Source organism: Rhinolophus hipposideros (assembly GCF_964194185.1).
Source record: "Rhinolophus hipposideros genome assembly, chromosome: 3".
NCBI classification, from domain to species: Eukaryota; Metazoa; Chordata; class Mammalia; order Chiroptera; family Rhinolophidae; genus Rhinolophus; species Rhinolophus hipposideros.
Window position 1 is genome coordinate 83,057,695 of NC_138049.1, and position 26,616 is coordinate 83,084,310.

The 26,616-nt window shown below is 34.3% G+C and overlaps 1 protein-coding gene across 7 annotated transcripts in view; it reads left to right on the forward strand.

The window, feature by feature from the left end:
- The window catches only part of KHDRBS2 (KH RNA binding domain containing, signal transduction associated 2), a 542,840-nt gene that overhangs the window by 318,046 nt on the left and 198,178 nt on the right, over positions 1-26,616 (forward strand). For all 7 annotated transcript variants that reach the window (XR_013993122.1, XR_013993123.1, XR_013993124.1 and 4 more), the window contains exon 6: positions 1,324-1,522. Coding sequence is in view for 2 of the 7 variants with exons in the window: in XM_081044942.1 (XP_080901068.1) it covers positions 1,324-1,522 (199 nt within the window). In the remaining 5 variants the exon portion in view is untranslated. The remainder of the gene's footprint in view (positions 1-1,323; positions 1,523-26,616) is intronic.

The following is a 26,616-nucleotide window of genomic DNA, read 5'->3' on the forward strand; positions in this document are numbered from 1 at the left end:
AAAGGCTATTAACAAGTGACAAAAGAAGGACCCAGTAATCCCACTTTTGGGTATTTATCTGAGGAAACCCAAAACACTATTGCAAGGGGATGTGTACATCTATGTGTTCACTGCAGCATTATTTACAATAGCCAAGATGTGGAGACAACTTGGGTGTCCATCAATGGATGAATGGATAAAGAGGACATACATATAATGAAATATTGCTCGCTCTGTAGTGGCATGGATGGACCTGGAGGGTATTGTGCTAAGTGGAGTATAACAGACAGAGAAAGATAGACGCAATGTGATTTTGCTTATATGTGTAATCTAAAGAACAAAGCAAGCAAGCAAACAAAACAAAAACAAACTCATATTGATACAGAGAACATTTTGATGGTTGCCATATGGAGGGTCATTGGTAGGGTGGATGAGAAAAGGGAAAAGATTAAGAGTACAAATTGTTACACATTAGTCATGGAAATATAGGGTATAGCATAAGGAATTTATGAAATATAGTCAATAATATTGTAATAACTATGTATGGTGTCAGATGGGTACTAGGTTTATTGGGGTGATAGATGGCAGGGGGTTGGGGGAAAGGGTGAAAAAGGTGAAAGAATTAAGAAGTACACATTGGTAGTTACAAAATAGTCATTAGGATGTAAAGTATAGGAAATATAGTCAATAATGTGGTAATAACTATGTATAGTGCCAGGTGGGTACTCGACTAGTCAGGGGGATCACTTCTTAAATTATATAAATGTCTAACTACTATACTATGCACCTGAAATGAATATAAAGTAATATTGAATATCAACTGTAATTGAAAAAAAATTTAAAGGGGAGTTAAAAAGGTAAAGAGGAATAAGAGGTTGAAATTTCCAGGTATTAAAAAAACAAGTCATGGGGATATAATGTACAGCACAGGGAATATAGTCAATAACTTTGTGAGAGAGTGATATGGTGCCAGATTGTTGCTGGACTTATCATGGTGTATAAATTACATCTGAATCTAATATAATATGGTGTATTAGTTATAGTTTAATAAAAAATATATTTTAAAAAGGAAAAAATACCAAAGTATTTTACATTTTTATCACTAAATCATAACCAGTGTTTATAAAATTTATTCTACTTTGGAGGTCAAATTACTTTATATCCTAGAGAATCTCAATTACACATAAACATACACACACACACACACACACACACACACACACACGCTGTCATAAATTTGGTTTTCTCCCCATTGTATGGAGACTATAAGATGAGAGTTTTCTCTGTTCCAGTCCCTTTCTTACATCGCTTGTTTCTCATCTGTATGTATCCTGTTTTTCCTAGGGGCCGTGGGGGTGCCATTCCTCCTCCCCCACCACCTGGACGGGGTGTCCTCACTCCTCGAGGGACCACTGTGACCCGTGGAGCTCTTCCAGTACCCCCCGTAGCTAGAGGCGTCCCTACCCCGAGAGCCCGGGGGACACCAGCAGTGCCAGGATACAGGGCACCTCCTCCTCCAGCCCATGAGGCTTATGAAGAATATGTAAGTACCCTTGAGAAATCAGTTGGGAGGAAGAGTTAAATTAATTGGGTAACTAACTAAACCTCAAAGATGTTCATATATATTGAATATAGTCAATGATGTTCGTTGCCAAAAATGAATGTCATTTGCAACAGGGTTAGAGCAGTGCATTTAAACCTTAACATTTTGGCAAAAGCTTTCATTTTACAGGAGCCATGCTTGTTGTTAGTACCAATGAAATAGCTTGTGTTTTAAGAATCAAAGTATCCTGAGGATTTCTTATATTTAGAAGACTCTATCACTTTCAAAATGGAAATAATTGTGACTATAATGTAAATTATCATATATGTAGAAGCTTCTCCTGGGACATAATGAAAGTTAGTATAAACCTCAAAAATATTTGACAAATAAAATGTGGGTATATTACAAACTTTGATAATCATGCATGAGAATGTGGCTGGTCTTTCCTTTAAATATCCTTACACTCTCTTTCAGTATATAAAAGATATGGGATTGCAGATATGAAGAATTAAAAAAAAATGTAGAAGAAGTGCAGTGTCTATAACATCCCCCTCGCTTACCATCCACTGTGTTGCTTGATACACCCTTTGACCTTCCATCCAGGTTGCTACTATTCCACAGGTTGCATTGCATTCTAGTCCCTTTATCCATTTCTCCTACTAGATGATGAAAATTGTAAAAAGGGACAGTTTCCTCTTCACTTGTATAGCCATAGTAAGTCCACTCTAATTGTCAGGGTGTATTGATGCAAGCCACATCATCATCCAATGAAACAGATGCATGTTGCCGTTAACCTCTGCAGCACGTTACTCTCCCGATCTAGATGTTTGTTTCATTCAACAACCCACCAACATTATGTCGTCTGAGTGATTACTTACTAAATACAAACTCTTCAAGGACAGTTATTGTCACATGCTGGACACTCAAAACCTATAAATGTTCTATGGGCTGGTTAATCACCAAGTAAAATTTAAACCAATAATAAAATGAGCATGGTTGATAGGTGTCACCAAGAGTACTTTAATATGGAGATTAAGTTAGTTTTGGGGAATGATGTTACTGCTTAAATAGGAAACAATAACTAATTCCTGCGAGAGTGAGAAAAAAATATTGTTAGAAATCCATTTCTATTGGAAAAGTGTGGATGTGTTCTTCTAAAGTATCTTTTACACAAAATCAGTTCTCAATATTTAAAATCTTGGACAATATGGGAATTCCAAAATCAGAAGCAAAAAACATATTTTACTCCATAAACAAGCCAAGCCCACAGGTCATGAAATACAGAGTTGAGTCTTGGTTCTGCCACCCCTTTCCTGAGACATAGTATATACAAAATAAGTACTTGTTAAGTGAATGAATTAAAAATCTGCAACAGGGATAATGGGATCGTGTTTTAATCTCTGAAGAACCTTCTAGCTTTACCATCTTTATGTACATTGCCACTATGGTGTTCTTGTCTTCCAAATAGAGGCTTAAACAGTTACATCTTTATTTCAAAAATTAAAGAAAGAGAAAAGCTTTTTGGTTAATAGTGGTCAATACTGTTATTAATCAAAGAATTTATAAGGCACATATAGGACACCATGAAAGAGAACAAGATAGGCAAAACGTCGTAGCCTTTCACATACATTCCAGTTTATAGTCAGTAAGTCACCTGAATACAAGGCAAAATAAGAGTAATCTATGAAAGCATAAAGACTTTATAGGAACATGGGTAGAATAGGTTATATTCTGAAAGGTGGAAATCAAGGAGGACGGTTGGTTCTGAAAGTAAGAAAACATATATGTAAAGTCATGTAATCTGAATGTTGTACTTATATTTAAATTATCTAATCTTTTTTATTCATTCACTCACTCATTTAATGAACGTCTATCTTATTTCAAGCACTCTTCTGAAGCTCCTAGAGAAGTAGTTGTGAACAAAACAGACCACATAGCTGCTTTCAATAAAACTTGGATTTTAGTGGCAGGAGAGAGAAAACAAACATATATAAACAAATGAATAAAGTAATGTCAGGTAGAGAACAGAGCTCTCAAGAGAGGTAAAGGGAGGGCACTACCGCAGAATGGGCCCTTAGGAAAGGTTGCTTTGAACTGGAAAGTTTGGCAAATGAAGGGGAGAGTGTAGGCTAAGGGGCTGCCTCTAAAGAAATAGCTAACATAAATGCCCTGAAATGGAGCCCGTTTGAAATATATGGGATGAGCAAGGAGGGCACTGAAACTGGAGCAAAATGTATGAGGGGGGAGGTAGTAGATAAGGTCAAGAGATGGACAGGACAATTCATGTTACTCCTGGAAATTTTTGTGCAAGAAATGGATGACATCTTTCGAGACAAGAAAGGGACGATAAATGTATATATGTTTATATATATACACACATATATATATACATGTATGTATATACATATATATACACATATATATGTATATATGTGTGTATATATAGGTGTGTGTGTGTGTGTGTGTGTGTGTGTATATATATATATATATATATTCTTTTTTTTTAATTGGGGAATATTGGGGAACAGTGAGTTTCTCCAGGGCCCATCAGTTCCAAGTCGTTGTCCTTCAATATAATTGTGGAGGGTGCAGCTCAGCTCCAAGTATAGTCGCCGTTTTCAGTCTTTAGTTGCAGGGGACGCAGTCCACCATCCCATGTGGGAATTGAACCGGCAATCTTGTTGTTGAGAGGTTGTTCTCTAGCCAACTGAGCCATCCAGCCACCCCTCTGAATGCTCAGCGGCAGCTCGTTGTCTTCAATCTAGTTGTGGAGGGCACAGCTCACTGGCCCATGTTCAGAGCTTGCACTCTGACCAACTGAGCTATCCGGCCACCCCTGGATTTATATTTTTAAAGGTTTATCTTGGCTGCATCATGGAGAACAGAATATGGGTTGGGGTGGACACAAGTGAGACTGGTGAGTAACTCATTGCAATATCTCCAACTGACAAAATCATGGCTTGGAAGGGATGAGAAGAGGTTAGATTCTGAGTGTACTGTGAAAATGATCTGTTAGGATTTGATGATGGAATAAATGTAGGATGTGTGAAAAAAAGAAAGGAATAAAGGATAATTTTTGTGAAGTGAAGGTTAAACTGAACCTAGGTTAAATTGAGATGTCATTTATTAAAATGAGGAGTACCACGGGGTAAGTGGAAAGTTCAGTTTGAGATCCTATTGAAGGTGCTTGGCCTTCAGGGAAGTCTGTTGTGTTGCTGGGGGGACAGGACCTGACACTGGAAACAGACAGCTGCATCCTGATTTGGATTCTAGCTGTCTCTGTAGCTGTGTAATTTACAAACACTCCTAGGCTTGGATTTCCCTTCTATATATTGGACATAACCATCAGCCTCACAAAACTGCATTGATGTTAGAGATAATACACTATGTATATAACATATAATATATTAAAAATAACATTCATAGTACTTATAAGTGTGCCTAACTACCTAGAACATATAGACATTCAATAAAAGGTAATTATTATATAAAACTCCATCACGTAAAATATTCTTTAATTTCTGTCTGGGATAAGCTATGGACCCATTAAAGTCACGTTTGTGAATTAATTGGGCATCATTGGTTGCAAATAGCAAAACGCATTTTATCTTCTTTTTGTAATAAATAACTAAGTAAACAAATGAACAAACACACCTGGGAGGTGATATATGGCTGTAATATCATGAACTTCAATAATAGGAATGCCATCAGGCCTTAAGAAAGGTCTGAGCCATAGAACTAGAAACTATCAAGAGTTTCTCCCCATATCTCATCTCTTTTTTTTCTCAGCATCTATGTTTCTATTTCATTTTAATCTACAGGCTGGATTTTGGGGCTTCTCTAATCAACATGGGTCAGCACATGGTGAAATATGTCCACCCTAGAGCTGCCAAATTTACACGTCCGGTTCCTGTCACCTCCAGGGACTGATTGGCTGGCTGGCTCTCAGTCTTAATCTAGATCCCCAGGTAGGAGAATCATATTCACCCAGGCTCATCAGGTTCCTAATGCTAGTGAGTCAGCTATGGACAGTAGGGCAGGAATTTCTGGAAATGAGGTCTGGGATCAGCCACCAGCGTGAGTGTAGGTGAAGTTCACAAAATATAAACATGGTTCTTAAGGACCTAACCCCAAGGCTAGTGTGGGAGTGACACTAGTTTCAGAGAAGGAGAAAATATTATGAACTTGCAGGTATACCAAAATAAATGTATGATAACACTGTTGATCACAGGAAAAAGTAGATCCTGTTTTTAAAAAACTCTTTTATGCCATATGAAAATCTGTCACATATAATTAGTTTTAATTTTTTTTTCTATAAACAATCCAATGAGTACAAAGTTGTCTACACAGCTGTAAACTGCTGACAGCAACATTTTGAAGTCTCAGCACCAAGCCAGATTAACACTGAAGAGCTGTTACTATGCTCTAATTTTAAATGATTGATTCCTCTGGAAGGTGTAAGAAAAACAAAGTTTAAGTGTCTCAGTAACAAAATAATGGCACCGTGCTGAGTTGATGGTGAAAATCTCAAGGAGTTCTTAACTTTCAGATAAAATTTCTTAGAAAAGGTCCCTTTTTATTATAAATGGCACTACAAGCCAATTCACTCTTCAGACTCTTCCTTCTTCCCTGCTGAGTCTCAGCATTAACTTTCTGGCCACACAGACTGCATATAGGTAATCAAATCCACTCCTTGCAGCTTGCCTGACAAGAAACAGCTTATTGTAAATAAGATTGCTGTTTAAAACCATCATTAGTGTTACTAGCCCTAAAAAAAAAAAAAAAACGTGAATTTTCATTTGTTACACATCCTGATCCAGACTTTAAATATTTTAAATTTTCTTTGCATTGACCTTCTGTTAAGAAGTATACATTTACATTTTAGAGATCCATCATCATGATTGAAGTATATTGAGGGAATGGAAAAGTAGATTTCAGAAAAAGAACACCCCCACACTAAAATATGAAGTTGATTAGCTCTACGGTGTTAAAAGAGAGTAAACTAAAACTAATAGGTTCTAGTCACTGTATACTAATTAATCTCTGATAACACAACCAACCAGTTATTAATTAACTATTTTAATAGAAGAGGAAATTGAAGCTTGGAATTCAGACTTTCACCTCGTTTTCTGTCTCTAAAACTTCTGTATCTGTCACGTTAAAATATTTTACATAGTACTTGTCTCATGGAGAACTCACACATACATATACAGATCATTTGTCTTTCATACCTCCTATCCATACTTCTTCGCATTCTCTTAGAGATATTTAGGACATCGCCCAGCCCCTGCATGAACACCTCCAATTGTGGAACACCTCTCAATACCTCCAGAAACTAGGTGCTGGAAGTATAAAAAACTGTGATTAAAGAGACACTGTCTCTACTCTCACAAGTGTGCCATCTAGTGGGAAAGACAAAGATTAGTCTAACAACTAAGGCATGGGATTTCTGTATAGGGCTATCTTACTCTTTTCCTCTTTTGGAAGTAATTTTTGCTCGTATCTCCTCTTAGAAGATTAAACATCCTAAAGGCAGGAAGTGTTTCTTAAATGTGTTTTATCTTTGCAATTCTAAGTAAAGTGCTTGCTAATAGCAATTGAATTGAACCTACTTATGACATTGTTAGAAAGACATACATATTCACACTCACATACATATACATATTTTATGTAAATATCAAATGACTGAAAGTACAACATAGCATATATTAAATGCCAAAAAGAGATTATACTTGCTCCACAGGGGAATTATCACTACTGGCATGGGCGCTTTAGAGAAACCTCTAAGAGGGTAAGGAAAACAATAATAGCAAACTAAGATAAAGAAGTATAACTTTGAAAAATAGAGAGAAGAAAGACGAAGCGCTGTGCGAAAGGGATAATAAGTGGGAGGGCAAGGAAAAGGATGTTTCAAAGCAAATCTAAAAAATCTGAGAGGGCAATTTGGGGTAACAAGAATTCTTTTAAGATAGCACTGGAAATAATATGGAGTTGTAGATAACCTAAAATACTGACATCATAACTTTACTTATTATAATAGAAATCCATGTAAAGGTTTTTGAGCAGAGGATAAACTAAGATTTGGTGGAATTTTGTAATTCTCAATTGTTTAGTGGATTGGAGACACAGTGAAGAAAGAAGATTTAGGGATTAAATAAGAGTGAGGTTTACTGAGATGTGGCCTTGGCTATGAGCAAGGCCAAAGATAGCACTGAAGATGGAAACAATAGGGTTTAATGACAAGTGGATGTGGGAGGAAAAGAAAAAGCAATCAAGGCTCATTCCAAGGTATGTTCGTATATGGGTGGGGGTGAGAGTTGGGGGACCAAAGGAAGGGCGGTAGTGGGGAGGGCTAGGCAGGAAAGAAGCTCCTTTCAAAGACCCTGGGAGAGTCCTATCTGTGTGCTCAGAGGATGAAATCTCTTGTTGCAGAACCAAGGTATTTTACCTCCTATATGTTGAGATCACTTCCTCACCTGTCACACTTCTCATTTGGTCAGATGGTGTTAGAGGGGGCATGACTATTTGTGAGAGAGTGCTAAGTGAATTTTGTGTTGGAGATTCATTTAGTTTGCATTTAGGGGAATATTTTTATTGGTATAATTTAGGTATTCCTGACATTATTTTATAGAAATGATTCCAGGAATACTCTTACTCACTAACCTATTGTCATTTGTTCATGGACAGAAGACTGACTATTTGATTGTGAACTGCAGCACTGATGCAAAAAGTATGTATTTAGTGGTGAAAAAAAAAAAAAAAGAGAAAAAAAAAACGTTTTCAGTTGTATTGGGCCAGATCTGTTCTGTGTAAAACTCTTTCTATCACTCAGCTCAGCTATGAACGAAACGTGATAGAAGTTTCCTTCAATTTGACACTAATCCTAATAGCTTATAACAGAACCAGTAGTAAGTTGTGAAACTGAAAGAAACTTTTCAAAACTGTCAAAAAAAAAAAAAATTTTGTTCTATCAACCGTGCTAGAGAAAAAAAAAAAAATCCTGTATTTTCTGTTCTCGCTACAGAAAATATTGTAATTTTAGAAGGTGATCAAAAATTATGCCTCTAAAAAACATGAACAAGTAGTATGGGTATAGATCAGGCAGTTTAAAAAAATACTATATTGTTTTCTGGATTTTGAGAGATTTGTAGTATTTTCAGCTTTTAAAATTTGATGGTTGTGATTGTCTTTCTCATGCAAGATAAACGTTCACTGTTTAATTTGTATTCATAATTTTATAAGCTTTTTTTTATAGAATGCAAAATTGTGTAATCTTCAGGACCCACAAACTCTGGATCTGCCAAAACAATACCAACATTTGTAGGAAAGTGTATATGGAGTCCTGGAGGATTGGGATGGGGTACTGTTTAAAGAAAAAGCTGACTGTAACCTTAGTTTCTTTCTAGTCTTGAAAGTCTGTTCTGGACCATGTTTAACCATGTTGGTGCTGTTAATAAATAAAAGTTAATGATGTCTTTTTAACAAAGGCTGCATGCAAAATTAAATGTGCATCAAAAAGGCTCATAACTTCTGCAAGTATTCCTTCAGAACATCACACCCTATGCAAATATAGTGACAACATCAATATGTGCTTAAATAAATACTCTGATTGTTTATATGTTGCTTTAGCGCACACACACAAAAAACAAACCAACAAACAATAACAGAAAACCTTCAGGTACACAAAATAGTTTCTAGTTTCCTAAGACCTAGACCCAATTTATTTTTAAATCATCTCATGTTTTCTCCAATGATTAATTCTCAGATATCAAAGAGTTGTATGGGGGCACAACAATGCAAGAAGGGATGTGAGTTTAATGCTACATGAGAAATTTTGTTTAATCAATCATGTTAACCTAATTTATAAAATTCATTTTGACAGTGTTTTTAGAAGCATTTCTTTCCATCTGTCTTAACTAAGCCTATCGGCATTTCAGCCCATCTTATCATCTAATTCAGACTCTGAGGCATCCTTCCAGTAACAATGAGAAAACTAGAAAATTCACTGGTAAATCAATAGTCCTTAAAATTCCATAACTGAGTACAGGCTGCTAACCTTCAGTTTCATGTGTATGGAACATTTTTTTGACAAGAGAGGGAAATAAGTATTAAATGATAATTGAAATCAATTCTCATGCCATTTTTGTGGAAGGAAAGATTACAAGCCTGATCTGTAATGTATTTTGAGGGGAGCCACCTGTGATGGTTTTCTGTGTAATTGCCAAGAGTCTTCACCCAATGAAAGGAGATTTTTATTAGAGTTTCTAGATGAGATATTTGTATTCCATTAAACATTCTTGTTTGCATTTCATATTCTAGTCTCCTCTTAGTAGAGAGTAATTTACCAGAATGTATCATAGGTTTTTATGTTTTGAAATGTAAATAAATATTTAAAATAATCAAAACATGTGAGGTTAATGAAATATATTTTGAAACCAGAAGATGGGCGGAATACTGCTGTGGTCCAAGTCTCCATAGAAAGGAAATGATATTTGATCACTATTAAAATATTAAATTATTTGCCCCCAAAATATAAGATTCCATCTTTTAAAATTGTGTGCATTTTCTTCTGAAGTTGAAACTTAAAGAAACAAATCTTCTAGCATCATGTCTTGGATTTTTAAGTGACTTTTAGAACAGATGCAGATTCTTCTTTTGGCCACAACACAACACATTGTCAATCCTGTATCATAATTATCATGATACGTAATATCCTTTGTGACACTTACAGGATGAAAATAGGTTTCTTCTCTGTGCCTTTTTTTGGGATGACTATTAGCTGATGGAAAGTATCACATCATAAAGTATTTCAGAGTTTCCTCTAGGTGCTGCTAAGGGAAAATTTGCATAGTATTTTTGTAGTGTCTGCTATAGATATGGGGAGAAAAACAATAGCAAAAATGCCAAAAATCGCCTCCTTAGTCTTAGGGAATTCTACTATTTTTTTGTTTCTAGCATTATAAGTACATTTTATCTTTGGTTATTTTATCTTTGGTTCATACACATGGCCTAAAGATTAATAATGAAAGTGAGTTGAGCTTCAATTTACTTCTAGAAGAATGTTCTTAAGAAGCTATGCTGGTTATAAAGCAATAGTTTTTCTATTGTTGCTTTTTTTCCTTTCTGAGTTGATTACGATTTTGATGATTGTATCCCCATTGAAAAATCAAGACCTTGCCCAGGGTGACAAGTCATACTCAGGAATCCTAAGTTTTTTTTTTCTTTTTCTGGTTGAAACTCGTTGTTCTATATGTTTTGCCAATATTACCCTTACAATTTTCTGAAAACTTAATTAAATACAGTCGCCTAGCTAGATAGTCAATAGCATTTGCAGAAAACCAAATAAGAATGGGTAAATAGGATTGAGTCCTCGTCTAGATTTTGGCTCACTTCCAGTATGGATTCCTCATTCAGTGGAAAATAGTCGCTGCTAAACCTTTCCATCAGTCACAGATCTTTGTGATTATTTTCTGCTATATCTTATGAGCTAAAGGCTTTTACTGGGAAAGCTACAAATGTTCTTTGCAATAACTTCTAATAATCTCAATATTTGAATTAAGACAATTTCTCCTCATTGTAGAAGATGGGAAACTACACTTTCTCTGTATGTGAAACCATATTATGGATCTATTTGCTAGAGAAGGGACACAAGAAGGATCCTCGTTTACCCCTTCTGCTTGTATTTCTTAGAAACAAAATAGAGAATATGCTTTTTATTTCTCATATTCCTTCATGTATTTCCATTCACTCTTCATCAGAATCTGAGACTTCTAAACATCCATGTAAAGTGAGTTTGTTCTCTGTTTTACACTCACATGGATACTAACAGAGCTGGGGAGCTACAGATCCAACTGGTATGAGTGCTGGATAGAAGGCTAAGCATGCTGGAGGATGAGCAATTTGTTCTTTCAAGTGATCTTTTCTTTCTTCTTTTCTGCCTCTATGAATAAGCCTGAAATCTTTTCTGGTTTGTTTTGTTTGTTTATGTGTTTGTTTTTTCCTAGGAAAAAATTTGAAGCAACAAACTCACCTAATTTGAATCATGGGGACTGTGTGTCATAGAGATGAGGGAGATTTTTGTTTTTAATGTTCTTGCTGTTCTTCCTGTGAGCAACAGTACTAGATATAACTACTTGAAAATGAAAGCCAATGCCCTTTGCTGTAATTTTAGCCCACATTGTAATTTCTGATGGTCACTTGCATTGCGATCATTTTTATTAAATAGTAACAGCTTGAACTTATGCCTTTGCAGTATAATAAATAACCAGCCAGAATAGTAACTGGTACCCACCACTGATATATTCAGCTGTTCTGCACAAGTACAGAAAACCAGTTGGTCTCCACTCTGCTTAATCAGATCTCAGATCTAATTGGTTAGGGACTGAGCCATTCTGGCTGTTAAATATTGTACCACTTTTAGACTGGTGAAATTCTCATAGAAATACAGTATTACAGAATTTTACAAATAGACAAATTAAATCATCTAAGTTTAGAAGTTAAGAGGATTCCTTAGCCAAACCATTGGAGTAGTTGTCCAAGATAGCTAGTTGCACTGCACCAAAACCACTTTTGTCACAGTTACAGGTGATGACAGCTGTGACTTCAGAATTCGCTGTACTCTTCCTGCTATCATGCTGGTTTCCCAATGTATCCCACATCTCTGAAGAGACAGTTGAACATAACCTAATGGACCTCACTTACCATGCTGCATTATTTATGTAGAGTCTCCTGAATGCAAAAGACTGTCATGCACTTTGGGTTGTTATAAAATGTCTTATCCAATCTACTACTTTATTTTAATATGAAAGAAATTAAAGTTCTGAGAATGAATGATTGAACTAAAGTCACACACTTTGTAATGCCACTCACAGGTCTCCTGATTTTCGCTGCAATGCTTTTTCTAAGGAATATTACAAGGAGCAGGGGTGGGGTGCTGGGGGTGGGGAACCACAAACACACTCACTCCTGTGTCTTCCAAATAACTAGACTAATCATCTGGCACCCATGTGAAGCTGAGTTTCAAGCTTTTCTAAAATTTATAGGGAGTAGACTGAGAGGGTGACTTATGAAAATATTTGAGCCCTCACTCCAATCAGATCTACCAATGAGGTTTACGGGACTGACATTTCTCATTATCCTGTTTTCCTTCATCAGAAATCTAACGGCCTTCTAGAACTTTCTCTGTCTTTTATCTCTTTAAGTTAGTGACACTCCCAGAGAAACAAATATTTGCCAAGAGCAAACTGTAAACAAAAGTGGAAACCCTAGTTTTCCTTTATTTATCAGAGTAGTTCCTTCTTGGAAATAGGATTTATGGAAATCATGTAAGACCATCTTTTTCCCACGTTCTATCTTATTTCTTTCTAATGCTGTACCCAGCAGTCAGGAGTTACAGATGTGAAGACAGGAGTATTGTTTACTGTAATGTAGCAAGCACAACCTGGGGGCAGAAAAATGTTTTAGGAGATATCTTTGGGGATTTAGTAGGTAAAAAGTACTAAGTACTTATTAAGTAGGAACTGACTCCTTCTATATTTGAAACCAGATTTTCAGTAAACACATCTCTTCTGTTTTACATTCCAAATGTAAGTTAAAGCATTTTAAGCAGTACATTATAGAACAGGGTTATACGCTTAAAGGTCTAAATACAATGAAACAAAAATATATTTCACTCTATATCTAGATCTCATTTAAGATTTTCTTTTACATAAGAAGATATACTCTTAAATTTTGGACAACATAATATGATAGTTTTCATATGTAACTTAGGCAGCAAATGTCATCCCATAGTAAATCTACTAAATCCCCTCCCTCCCAGAAAGCAATCTCCATGAAAATAGCTTCCCAAACTAACAAAGTTTCATCAAATCATATTCTGCTTTTTCTATTCTGATCTCCTTCCAGAGCTAGCATAACACCCCATTTTCAGCTTTCATCTCCAAAACTACCATAAACCTTGACTCTCCTCTTAACCTATTTGTTCAAGAGTCTCCAGTTTTTTGTGGATCTTTCCACTCAAACAGTATTTCTCTTACATCCATGCATCTAAAACATTTATCAATCCAAGTTAGGATTCCCCTTGGTTTGTCTATTTCTATTTACTTGAACCTCAAAAATCTAAAGGTCATCTTTAAATTCTTTATTTTCTGTTTCCAATGCTAAATTCAGACTAGTTTTCCTAAAATCGTCAGTCTCTCCCTGTTGCTCAAAGGGTAAAATTCCAATTTCCTAATTTTTCATACACAATATTATGAGAATTATGAGCTTATAGTTAACTGTGTTTCATTTTCAAATGAGATTTTGACCAAGAATAAAAATAAATAAGCAAGCATCAGAAAAAAAAAATCTTAAATTTTTATAGCCAGTACAGTTAACAGAGATAATTCTTAGTACATTAAAATCTCTTGTGCTAGTTGATTCAATTCAATGTAACATTTATTGAATGCCCATTCTATATTATGTTATTTCCATGGGAAGAAACAATGAGAGATAAAAATGGTAGTCACCTTTAGTAGATGTCTATTGTTTGTTAGGCTTTGCCATACATAATCTCACAACCTTAATCAAAGGTAACAGGCATAGGCCTTTTTGTTCCCATTAAGAAATTTGGGGGTCAAAAAATTAGATAAATCTATCAGTCACCTATCTGATAGCAGCGTCAGACAAATCTGTCTTCAAAACTAACCGCCTGTTGGATATAAAGATGTAAAAGGAAAAGTTCCTGGCTTTAAAAAGGCAATGGATAAGATACCTAGACAAAAAACAAAGCCCACAGGTTCAGTGCAGAGTACATAATTTGTGAGGATGAACGCAGGACTTCCCTGTTAGATATATGCTGATGTTTTCCTGACCTACCTTACAAACTGGCTGTAGAGTAGTTATGACACCTGCTGGAAATCCCTTTAAACTAACTTTTTAAAATTTTCTTTGCTTCCATTCAGAAAGATCAAAGAACTGATTAGTTCTAATTCTATCTATTTGATATTGCACAAACATAGAAATTTAGGGAAAAAGCAACCAATAATCTTCAACTTTATAGTAGTCAGGATAGATAGAATAGGCTGGGACAGGTGGATGCATTCTCACATGCTTTGGAAGTCTAGAATATTAAAAGTAGCAAAAAATGATAATAATAATAATGGTATTGATAATAGAAACAACTAATATAATTAAGTACCTATAAGCCAGACACTATGCAAAATTCTTTACGTTCAGTATTTAATTTTTATAAAAACCTTATGTTGGTATTATTTCCATTTTACAGTTAAAGAAACTGAGGTTTAAAGAGGTTAACTAGCATGTCCAAAATTGCTGAGCCAGTAAGCAGCAGAGATAGTATTTGTAAGTTAGATTTCAAGGGCGGTGCTCAGTGTCTAAGCTATTATATAACAATATTGTACCAACACACTCAGGTGTTTGCCTAAGTGTTTTATACACATGGACTTAAGGTATCCTGTTGGCACCTTTATCAGTTAAGCACCATTACTGTCTGAGATACCAAACTTTACATGCAGAGAGAGATTGAGTAGCTAAGCCAATATCATCCCCGTGACCAGCAGCAAACTGGGATTTCAAGACAAGTGGTCTGGCCCAATCCACCCTGCTCTGCTCTCTCTGAGGATCTTGCAAAAACTCATATGTGTTTTGGACAATTAGTTTCAAATGATACCAATGAGGAAAGAATGAGTGAAAATCTTCAAGGAACCACTTAGTAAAATCTATACCGACTATAGTGAACATATACAAACGGGTGTGGGTGGGGGAGAGGGAAGGCTTGAAAGACAAGTTGGAGCAAAATAGTAAAGTGGCCTGTGGAAGAAATACATGGAAGAGAATTTAGTTATTAAGTCCATCGTTACTGGGGACTTGTTAAATGATTCTCTGACATGGAGCATTAATGTAAATGTGTGTACACGTCAGCCAACTGAAGCGGGTGGACACCAGAGGCAAGAAGCACCACTAAAAGCTTGTATAATAATCTCAATAGGAGGGAAATAGAAAAGAGGGGACACTGGGAAGCATTATGGGAGGTATAGTAAATTAATTCAAGAAAACTCTGGAACTAATTCCAGAATTTCAGTTGTGCAAAACATTTTAGGTAATCTGAAAATAGAACGCTATTCAAGATTCTTTTTTTTTTTTTTTTGGCTTGAAAATGGTTTATTCTAGAAAACATTTTTAAAATTTATATATATGGCAGTTAATTTCTTTTATCTATCTTTAATGAGACATTATTGTCATATAACAAGTTAGTATAAGGTATACAATGTGATGATTAGGTACATGTATACATTGCAAATTATTATTACGACTCTATGTGTGTGTGTGTGTGTGTTGGTGACACTGAAGTCTACTCTCTTAACTTCCAAGTATATAATACAGTATTATTAATTATAATCAACATGTTGTGCATTAGAGGTTATATTTATCTTAGAGGTGGGAGTTCGTACCCTTGATCAATATCCCCACATTTCCCCCACCCTCAATATTATTTGTTTATCACACTTCTTTTTATTGTAAACCCTGTTTTTCAATTTATGTACATCATTGTAAAAGCTTCAGTTAGGACACATTTTAGTCAATTGTTTATAAAACAGTGTCTGTAAATGAGATTTTATAAGATTTAGAAGAGAAAAATGGTTTTTATTGTTCTACTGTAAGTAAAATAGTGTAGTCATATCATGACTACAGATTTCTCTTCATCCAAGTTCTTGAACCACTTTCTAAAGAGATGTTTAAATATATCATCACTATAGCATAGTGAGCTTTACACTATTTTTTTTAGAGGCACCAATCTGTCAAAGGCAATTTTAGACTTTATTCCAGTTACATAATAGTAAGGAACACATATTTTTTGTTTGTTTTGTTTTGTTTTGTTTTTCTTAGTAGTTTTGTCTTTATTATCTGTCAGGAGTTACTTCCCTGTCTGCAGGACCTCTGCAGCCCCTGAGGGGAGCAATATAGGTCTGGGTAAGTGTAATTCCCTGAGGGAAGGACCAGTGGCTGAGTCAAAAGAGTCAAAAGAAGCACAAGGCCCAAATACAGTGCAGGGAAGGCAACAGGAAGAAAAAGCTCTCTTCCTCTTACATGTAGCTTCCCTTGAATTTTCTATTTCTACTCCTAGGAAAGCATTTAAACCACACTGTATCGGAATTGTGGAATGGTCATTATCCCAATATATTTTCTAGACATTCTTATCCCTACTAGCTTTCTACCTTTCTTCCTGTTCTTTCATGTCCTTTAGCCAGACACGAACCAGGACATCTAGAGAGTACACAAGACTGCTGGTCCAATGCAGGGGTCAGTAAACCTTTACTGTAAAAGTCCTGAAAGCAAATATTTTTGGCTTTGAGGGAAATACCATCTCTATCATGACTACTCAACTTTGCCACTTGTAGCACAAAAGGAACTGTACACAATAAATGAACGAGAGTAACTATATTCCAGTAAAACTTTAATTACAAAAACAGCAGGCAGGGCCATATTGTCTAGCATCCATTATATTTCGCGTTTACCTCACGACAAATATCAGAATCAAATTAATAAGGAACCTATTTCTGCAAAGGTGGCAAAAAAGACGACCAGGATATTTTAGCTTTTGTGAATTTCCTGAGGCTGCTCCTTTTCTCAGAGGAGATTCATGTCAAAGTGAAGGCATAGAATATTACATAAAACCATCAAATTTACTCAATTTGTTCTCAGAGATGATGGCTTGCATAGAATTGTTTTTATTTCAAGCCTCTCCCGCCCTTTTAATTTACAGATACATATATGATGCAGCATACTGCTAAATTGCTCACTGCAACAGCTGAATACCATTAAAGAAAAAAAATCTCATTTTCAGCAGAGCTCTGAAGGCTGGGTGACGGAGACATCGTGCAAGTGAGTGTCTGGCTAAATGATAAATGAGCTTAGATCCTCATTTTTTTTAGAAGAATGTAGGTACAGTAATACCAATATTCTATAAAGCTACCTATTTCTGATGATAAATTCTCCTGTGTCATCTCACTGGTAGTGCTATGTCTCTGCCATTTGTAATAATCTAGTATTGTAAGCTAGTGTCAGAAAAATATTCACACAAGTGCACTACTTGTTTTCTTCTGAAAGAACCTGTTAGCCATCATGCTTCAGACAGACTCAAATTTAACACATCCTTTAAAAAATGTATTTGGCAGTAAAAATGTTGTGGAAATTGATCTTGTTATAAAATTTAGCACCTTAGATTTGACATTAAGGCCACTTAGAGACTTCAGCAATCAGTAAGGCAGAGAGGGAACAACTGAATTTCAAGGTAATGGTTTGGAAGCCATAAAGTGAGAAATTGGAACAGGCCACAAAACCTAATCTTTCAAGTTGGTCATTTATTTGTCAACTACTCCTGGTCTAGGATACTCCATATACAAATAAATAAATAAATGTCTTCCTGTCATTTTTTTTAATCTGGGGAATAGAGCTGAGACTTTCAAGATTACTTCAGTTTCACAGAGGCTCAGCAGGAAAAATCACAACCATGCAACAAATGACAAAACTAAAATAATATAATAGTAAATTAATATAATATGTTGATTATAATTAAATTTAAATTTGGAAAGTTATAATCAAATATGCTAGTTTGACTTCAGAAATAAGGTATTATAGAATATTAACTATTATGGCCATGGAAATTAAATTAATAATCAAGTTGACAATAGAGGGTGAAAAGTCCTATTTGTATCCTATGCCTGTTATCCATTTGATTTTAATGACAGATTTTATATTCAGGACACAATTCAATAGAAGGATAGATGTAATATTTCATGGAAATAGGGCAAGTTCCTACTCAAGGCTCTCCCTAGTCTGTGAAGGACAGACAGTTATAGAGATGTAATTGCAACCTATTTCTCAGAGTTAAGCCTGGATCCATCCTGACAGTGTAGATTGTGCAATTTCTGAAGCGCGTCACCTTTAGGCGAGAGTAGGGCCTGAGTGAAACAGATTGAAAGGACTTCACTTATTGGCTCCCATAACATGCATATATTATATGGCATTTTTGTTTACCCGGGATCTGGGTTTTCATGGGCAAGCTTGACGCTTGACTGCCTACTTCATTTCCCCCACATACTGATTCTATAAACCTTATGTTCAGCCTGATCTATTTACTATCTCAGAACATCATATGTGTTTTCACATCTCCCTGTCTTTACTCTGTATATAATTCTTTACTTTTCAAGTGTGCACGTGAATACACACACACACACACACACACACACACACACACACACAACTTGTACATGACGGTATCTATTCAAACTTTCAGGTCCCCAACTCAGAATTCATACCCCATTCCTTAACTAACACCTTAAAAAGTGATGATGCTTGGTTCAGTCTACCTTAAATGTAGTCAATTACATACCTGTCTCTTCTAGAATGTAAGGGACCTCTTCTTTACTTCCTACATTATTTTGCAAATAATAAGTAGCCAATAAAAAAATCAGTTAAGTGTATAATTTAGCATTCTAGCCAGACAACTGAAAAAAGATGTGAAGCCTCTGCAGGGGATAGAAGGATATAAGAAATATCAGGAGGCTTTTAAATCATGGCATCAGGAGTTCTAACTAGACTCCCAGACTGACGCCTAGACAGGGGTCATGGTAGAGGGAACTAGGCCCCTTCCACCTAGCTACCCCTGTTATTTACAGGTGCTTGTTCAGATCTGTTTGGCCCTCATCACTGAGATCTTTCAGATGCATTTAGATGAGGTGCTCCTCTTGTCATCTTGAGCTGTATAAGACACAGCTTTCTCTACCAGGATTAAAGTTGTAGTGGAGACACAAAGAATAAAGAGTCACCAAAGGAAATATTGACTAGTTACTGATTAGAAAAATAAAGTATTTGCTTGGTAGTAATTACTGGTTTGGTTGGACAAGGAGGAAAAAGTATACTCATTTCGATAGGAGGTGGGCTAAATAACATCAATTAATTCCAGATCTAAATTAGATACTACCTTTGTGCTTGTTCTGCATTCTATTCTGTTTAATCCGTATGAATTTTATACATAAATGTACACATGTTCTAAACGAGGCACTTTGTAAAAAAAAAAAAAAGGTATCAATGATGAGATTTCTTAGAAAAAATTACTTCTCAGCATCAGTTTTTGGTGAAGACATTTATTATTAAAGTTATTTGTTAGTGTATGTGTAATGAATGTTAGCTACTATTTCTTATCTGCAAATTATCTAACAAATGAATCAGTTCCTCTGGTATTTAATATAAACACAATGGAGTATAGTTAAAGGCAATTTTTAACAATTAAAAATGTAATAATTTCATTATCCTAACAGTTGCTTTCATTATTCTCTATTGCTATGAAAAGTGTCATGCATATAAGAATTTCTATCATTAATATGTAGTTTAAAGAATAAAAATATTTATAGAATAAAAAAACACATAAAACTCACACATGACATGTGTGAAGCTCCCATGCATCGCCTTCCAGTGATATTTACCCCTATCATCCCTCTCAGATATGGTATCCTGAACTGAATGATAACCATCACTTTGCTTTTCTGTTATCACTTACATATGTATCTCAAAACAATGCTTAGTGTTTAGTTTTGTTTCTTTCAAAACTGTAGAAAAAGGGACTTAGACTATGTATATTCTTAATTTTAAGTTCATTTATATTGTATCTGTAGCTTGTTCATTTTCACTAATAAATATATCAGGTCTTTTAAAGTCCATTTTGTTGTATATAAACATTTGGGTGGTTTTTCATTTTTCGCTCTTGGGAAAAACACTGCCATGAACATTCTTGTTATTGCTGGGTTATCAGGAATGACAACATTCAATTTTCTGAGATAAACCACTTTTCTAAACAGACACACTAAATGACCTAGTATATTATTATAGTCCTTATTACTCCGTATTATTGACAACTAATCAAATATGAAATCAAGTTTTATTATGGTTTTAATTTGCATTGTATGATTAGTAATGAGATTCACTATATTTTCATAGATTTATTGGCTATTGCTATTTTCTTTTTTGGGAAATACTTGCTTGATCTTTGCCTGTTTTTCTATTGGGTAGTCTTTTGTGTTCTTTTGTAAAGGTTCTTCATATAGTCTAGATACTCCTTTTATCATTTTTTTTTTTCAAATCATCCCCCGGTTTGTTTCATCTCTCTTTAATCTTTTTTGTGATGAGTGCTAAATACAGGTTGTTCTTTGAATGTGATAGAATGATCAATTTTACAGAGTGTGATTTTTGTGTTTTATACAAGAAATCCTTTCCTATTCTGAGGTAATAAAAATCTTCCCATAAGTTTTCTTTTAAAAATGGTGACTTTTCCTTCCATATTAATTGACCAGGAACAGATTTTATGTATGATATGTGAAGAGATTTAGATTTCAGTTTTTATCACCAACTTTACATCAACTTAATTTTCATAGCTTCTTAACTAAATCCTGCTATCTAGTCACGCAAGGCCTTTTGTTTCTTCTTCCTACTCAGGATTATCTTAGTCCTTGGTCCTGTTTCCTTCATATAAATTGAATTGATATATTATTTGGAAAGGAATTAATATCTTTAGGAGACTTAGTTCCCTATCCTTGTACACGGCATATCTTTCTATTTGTTTGGCTCTTCCTTAATACCCTTCAACAAGTTTGATGTTTTTCTATATGTCTTTCACATCTTTTAAGTTTAGGTGTCTTATTGTATTTTTTGTTGCTTTTACATGTGATGCATTTTTTAAAAATTTAATGTAATTGTTCTTAATGTTTAATTTTATTGTAAGGAAATTAATTAAGTTTTGTATATTAATATCTCTTCTTACCAATTCTGATAATTTGTCTGAAGTTTATTTGAGCTGATAAATCTGGGCCCGAGTGTATCACATTTAGTTTAACAAAACATACAATCTGTCAATATTTTAAACCTCATTCAGAATAATACAATGGAACCAGAATGAATTAATTCCTGTATCCCTCTCAAATCATGTGCTAATATCCAGTCATTTTTCAGTTTGCTCCTGAATTTAGAGATTGAATTTATTGTTCCATATGCCATTTTCCTTTCAATGTATCCTGTCCTATTTTTTGACTTCTGACATTTTCTTGCACTCAAACCTTCTTCTTTGGATAAATTTTGTCTTCTCTAAAATATATTCTTCAGAATCTCATTTTAGAACCTCATTTTGTCCATCTGTTAATAGTAATTCTCTGTTATTATCTATCTAAACTGTTTCTATTTTGCCCTGTTCATTGAAAGATTCTTTCACTGGATATGTCGCAAAATATTTTCTCTCATTATGTTGATGATATTCAATTTGCTTTTATTATTGTTATGAAGTCAGTCTTGACTCTAAACTCTGTAGGGAATCTGTTTCTCTCTAAGACTTACTCTTCATCTTTGATATACTGCTGTTTTTACCATGAAGAGTCTATGTGTGAATTTATTTTTATTTATTCTACTTTGGAATTTTAAGATTTACTGAATTTGTGAACTAGCATTTTTCATCAATTCTAGAAGCTCTTGTAATATCAAAAATTTTCTTTTCTCATTTTGTCTGTTATATCATTCTCAAACATTGATTATAATACATTGAACTTTCTCATTATCTTCTATCTGTTTCTTAAAATACTGTCACTTTTTCCTCTCATTTGCAGGAATCTGATTTCTCAGATAGTTCTTCCAGTTTACTTTATGTAATCTGATATTTGACTTGTTTTAATTGTTCTATATTTAACATAAAGGTTCTATATTTTGATTCAGTCATTCTATTACCTCCTGCTCCTTCTTCTCAGATACCCTCTTATATATATATATGACATATTAAACACATATACATCCTTTCTCTAATTCCAATACATGAAGTCTTTTTTAATATTATTCTATACTTTGATATTCATATGCACATTCATACCTCTCAGGTTTGTGGAATCACTGTCAAACCGGACTACAGAAACAAATTTTTTGGCTTAAGAGACTTTGGGGTAATTAATATTATGAATATAGGCCCATACCCTGTGTGAATGGGAGACATTTCCTTTTCAGTTTCATGCAATGGTAACACCCTTACAGGAAGGTATTTCTATTGGTTTTCTCTGTTAGATGATTTTTTTCCCTACTTACCCACTAATGTGTCATTCAAAAAGGGGTTCCAATATTTTGTGGGATTTTTTTTTTACCTGATTTTTACCTTTCTAGAGCTAAAGTTTAAAAATCAATCATTTGTTATCATGGGTAAGTAGATATTCCAAGGAAAAACTTTGGTCACAGAGCTTTATAATTTTTCTAGAATAACACTTCCTAAATATTTGAGAGTCCTGAGGGATTCTTTTCTTTTATATTTGTTCACTTATATAATTAATATATATTTTTTTAAATATATTTTGTCATTCATGTTTTGATCTAATATATAAAAAAGCTTTCACTGAATTTTTCATACATAGTATTGCTGGGAATAACTTAGTTTTTATCTCTATTTTTTAGCCTTTATCCACATCTAGGCATAATCTTAAATTTATAAATGAAAATATATACAGGCAACTATATGATGAGTTGAATATTGATGAGGTAGATTAAATCACTTGCATAAGTTCCTAGAATAACTGTCAAATATAGTGGAATCTATGTATATAACATTATAAAGTTAGTAATTTAGAGACGATACATTTTGAATATGAAAACTAACCTCAGATTTTTATATGTACCGATTTCCTTAGTTGCAGACAAAAAAATCATTGTGGAAAAATCTATTTCTTTGTAGACCAGTAAAAAGAAAGCAAAATTTCTGATCTTTAGAAAGTTCATATGGGCCATCGTGTTCTTAAATTGATACAGTAAGATATGAAGCTATTGTTTTTTTCTCCAATTTTATTGAGAAATAATTGACATATATCACTGTATAAGTTTAAGGCGTACAGTATTATGGTTTGATTCATGTATGTGTGAAATGATTACCATACTAGAATCAGCTAATATATAGCATCTCATATAGACACAATAAGAAAGAAAGAGAAAAAAACACTTTTTTCTCCTTGTGGTCAGAATTCTTACGATTCACTAACTCTTTAAACAAATTTCCAGTATATCATACAGCATTAACTATAGTCATTACTGTTGTATATTACATCCCAAGTAGTTATTTATTTTATAACTGGAAGTTTGTACCTTAGGACCACCTTTCTCCAATTTACCCTCCCCATACACTCTACCTTTTGTAACAAGTCTGACGTCTCTCCCTCTCTCTCTCTCTCTCTCTCTCTCTCTCTCTCTTACATACACACACACACACACATACACACACACAGAGCAATGTCCTGTATGTGCATGTGTATGATATATCTAAGAGTTGTTTTGTTTGTTTTAAGATTCCACATATGAGTGACTTCATATAGTATTTGTCTTTCTCTGATTCCTCTTAGCATAATACCTTCAAGATCCATTCATTATGTCAGAAATGGTAGTAATTCCTTGTTTTTTTATGTCTGAATAATATTCCATTGTATATGTATGTATATGACATACATCACAAATTCTTTTTCCATTCATTTAGCAATGGACAATTAGGTTGTTTCTATATCTTGGCTATTGTAAATAATACTGTTATGAACATGGAAGTGCAGATATCTTTTTCATTTAGTGTTTTTATTTCTTTTGGATATATTCCCAGTAGTAGAATCACTGGATCATAAGGTAGTTCTAATGTCAATTTTTTGAGGATGCTACATACTGTTTTCTATGGTGACTACACAAGTAACTTGGTGCATAAGGGTCCCAATTTTTTTGCATCCATGCTAGCATTTGTTGTCTCTTGTGTTTTTGATGATGGCCATTCTGATAGGCATGTGATGTCTCATTGGGGCTTAAATTTGCATTTCTCTAAGGACTTGTGATGTTGAGCAACATATGTATCTTCTTTGGGAAAATGTGCGTTCAAGTTCTTTGCCCGTTTATTAATTGGATCATTTACTTTTTTGCTCTTGAGTTACAAGTTCTTCATATATTTTGTATATTAAGCCCTTATCAGACATATGGTTTGAATATATTTTTCCCAGGAAGCTATTGTTCATTAAGGTAAGAAACGGTCTTGAAACCATATATTGTAATAAATTAAGTAGTGTAAGTACATGTCTTTCCATAAAATTTCAAGTGGTTACATTTTCATAAGGGTGAAAAATAAAAATTTTAACTAAAATTTAAAATTATAGAGCAGGCATTGAAGGTAGTATATACAAAAAAACTAATATTGAAAATTAATAAGTAATCAATATTATGCCATATTCAGTTTATAAAAATAGAATATGAAACAATAAGATTCAATATTGAGCAGTATATTACCTTATGAAAAAATTTAACTTTTTCAAGTTATAAAGAAACAAAAATGGTGGCTTATGTTATATTGGTATTGTTTTTTGTTTTAATTGCAAAGATTCTTGGAAGTAAAATATTGCCTCAGATACAAATACTTACTAAAGGGAATGAAGAATAGAAAGTAGGAATAAATGCTTCTTAAGTTCTCATTTGGTTGTGTCAAAGTTAGAAAATCAATAAAATAAGTCTAGTTATTTGACAGGTGGGCTAATTTAAACTGATGACATGATGCTAATCTTGAATGCATTTAATTATTCACAGTGAGTCCATGTCACTTGACTTGAGTTTTTGTTGACTGGAATTTTTCAGATGTTAACCAATTATGATATGTGATATTTTATGACATATTGTGTCATAATGTGACATAACATAATATAAGCTTTAAATAATACATTTAGCAAGTTGAAATGATTTGTCATATACATAGAAGTATACCATTTACAGTCAGTGAGAAATTCACAGGCACTCCATCTTGTAATGAAGATCGTTATTGGATATCAAGAATGTCAAAGCATTAGAGACAGGGAGTTGCCACAAAAGATTGATAATCTCATCAGCATTGCCTTGCTTGAGGTTTATGAAGTCATGTTGGACCAATTCCAGAAGCTACAAAGGGAAGCTCTGTGTGTGTGTGTGTGTGTGTGTGTGTGTGTGTGTGTGTGTGTGTATGTTGCAAGGGACACTGGCAGCAATACTGGTATGTTACCAATATGACTTTTCTTCAAAGTGTTGTGACAATATCAATTATTTGTTTTAAAAATGTAATACATAGTTATATTTTCCATTATGCATGGAAGATTGATTATAGATTCTGTCAGATTCCCCAAAAGATTATTCTGAAGAGACATGAAAAGAAAATAATGCTATTATGCCAGACTTGACTTTTTATTTAATTGGGGTGACAATTGTTAGTAAAATTACATAGATACAGGTGTATAATTCTGTATTACATCATCTGTAAATCCCATTGTGTGTTCACCACCCAGAGTCAGTTCTCCTTCCATCACCTTATGTTTGATCCCCCTTACCCTCATCTCCCACCCCCTTACCTTCTGGTAACCACTAAACTATTGTCTGTGTCTATGAGTTTCTGTTTCTCATTTTTTTGTCTTCTTCTTTTGTTGTTTTTGGTTTATATACCACATATCAGTGAAATCATAGGGTTCTCTGCTTTTTCTGTCTGACTTATTTCACTTAGCATCATACTCTCAAGATCCATCAATGTTGTCACAAATGTTTCTATATCATCCTTTCTTACCACTGAATAGTATTGCATTGTGTATATATACCACAAATCTTTATCCATTCATCTATTGAAGGACATTTTGGTTGTTTCCATGTCTTGGCCACCGTAAACAAAGCTGTAATGAACATTGGAGCACACATGTCTTTATGTATAAATGTTTTCAGATTTTTTGGGTAGATACCCAACAGAGGGATTGCTGGGTCATAATGGTAATTCTATTCGTAATTTTTTGAGGAACCTCCACACTACCTTCCATAACGGCTGCACCAGTCTACATTCCCACAAACAGTGTATAAGGGTTCCTTTTTCTCCACAGACTCTCCAACACATGTTACTGTTTCTCTTGTTGATGATAGCCATTCTGACTGGGGTGAAGTGATATCTCATTGTGGTTTCCATTTGCATTTCTCTGATGATTAGTGATGTTGAGCATTTTTTCATACGTCTATTTGCCATTTGTATGTCCTCTTTGAAGAAATACTTCAGGTCC